General features: G+C 66.4%; 1 protein-coding gene across 1 annotated transcript in view; it reads right to left on the bottom strand.

The window, feature by feature from the left end:
• The window catches only part of LOC104275180 (erythropoietin-like), a gene marked incomplete at its 3' end in the record, with an annotated part of 1,807 nt that extends 1,664 nt beyond the window's left edge, over positions 1-143 (bottom strand). The window contains exon 1 of the mRNA XM_009871057.1: positions 131-143. Coding sequence (XP_009869359.1) covers positions 131-143 — 13 coding nt within the window. The remainder of the gene's footprint in view (positions 1-130) is intronic.
• Between the last annotated feature and the right edge of the window lie 92 nt (positions 144-235).

Below are 235 nucleotides of genomic sequence, written 5' to 3'. Positions count from 1 at the left end.
CGTGGGGGTTTGCTGCCCGCCTGTGGAGCTCATCTCTTGGGGTGCCTGTGCCAGGGATACTCTGGTTCTGTGGGCCAGTGCAATGCCCCTTTCTCCTCGCTCCCATCCCCCCTTTTAGCTGTGCACTCACTGTTCAGCTCCATGCTCAGCTGGGGGCTTCGGCCCTGCATCTTCCACGCTGGGACCAGCGGCTGGTCCCTGGCTCCCGTCCCCCCTCCCTCGGGGGCGGCCGTGC

Source organism: Apaloderma vittatum, unplaced genomic scaffold, assembly GCF_000703405.1.
Source record: "Apaloderma vittatum isolate BGI_N311 unplaced genomic scaffold, ASM70340v1 scaffold31126, whole genome shotgun sequence".
Lineage (NCBI taxonomy): Eukaryota > Metazoa > Chordata > Aves > Trogoniformes > Trogonidae > Apaloderma > Apaloderma vittatum.
Note: the sequence above shows the minus strand (reverse complement) of the source record. Positions and strands in the feature narration are given on the sequence as shown.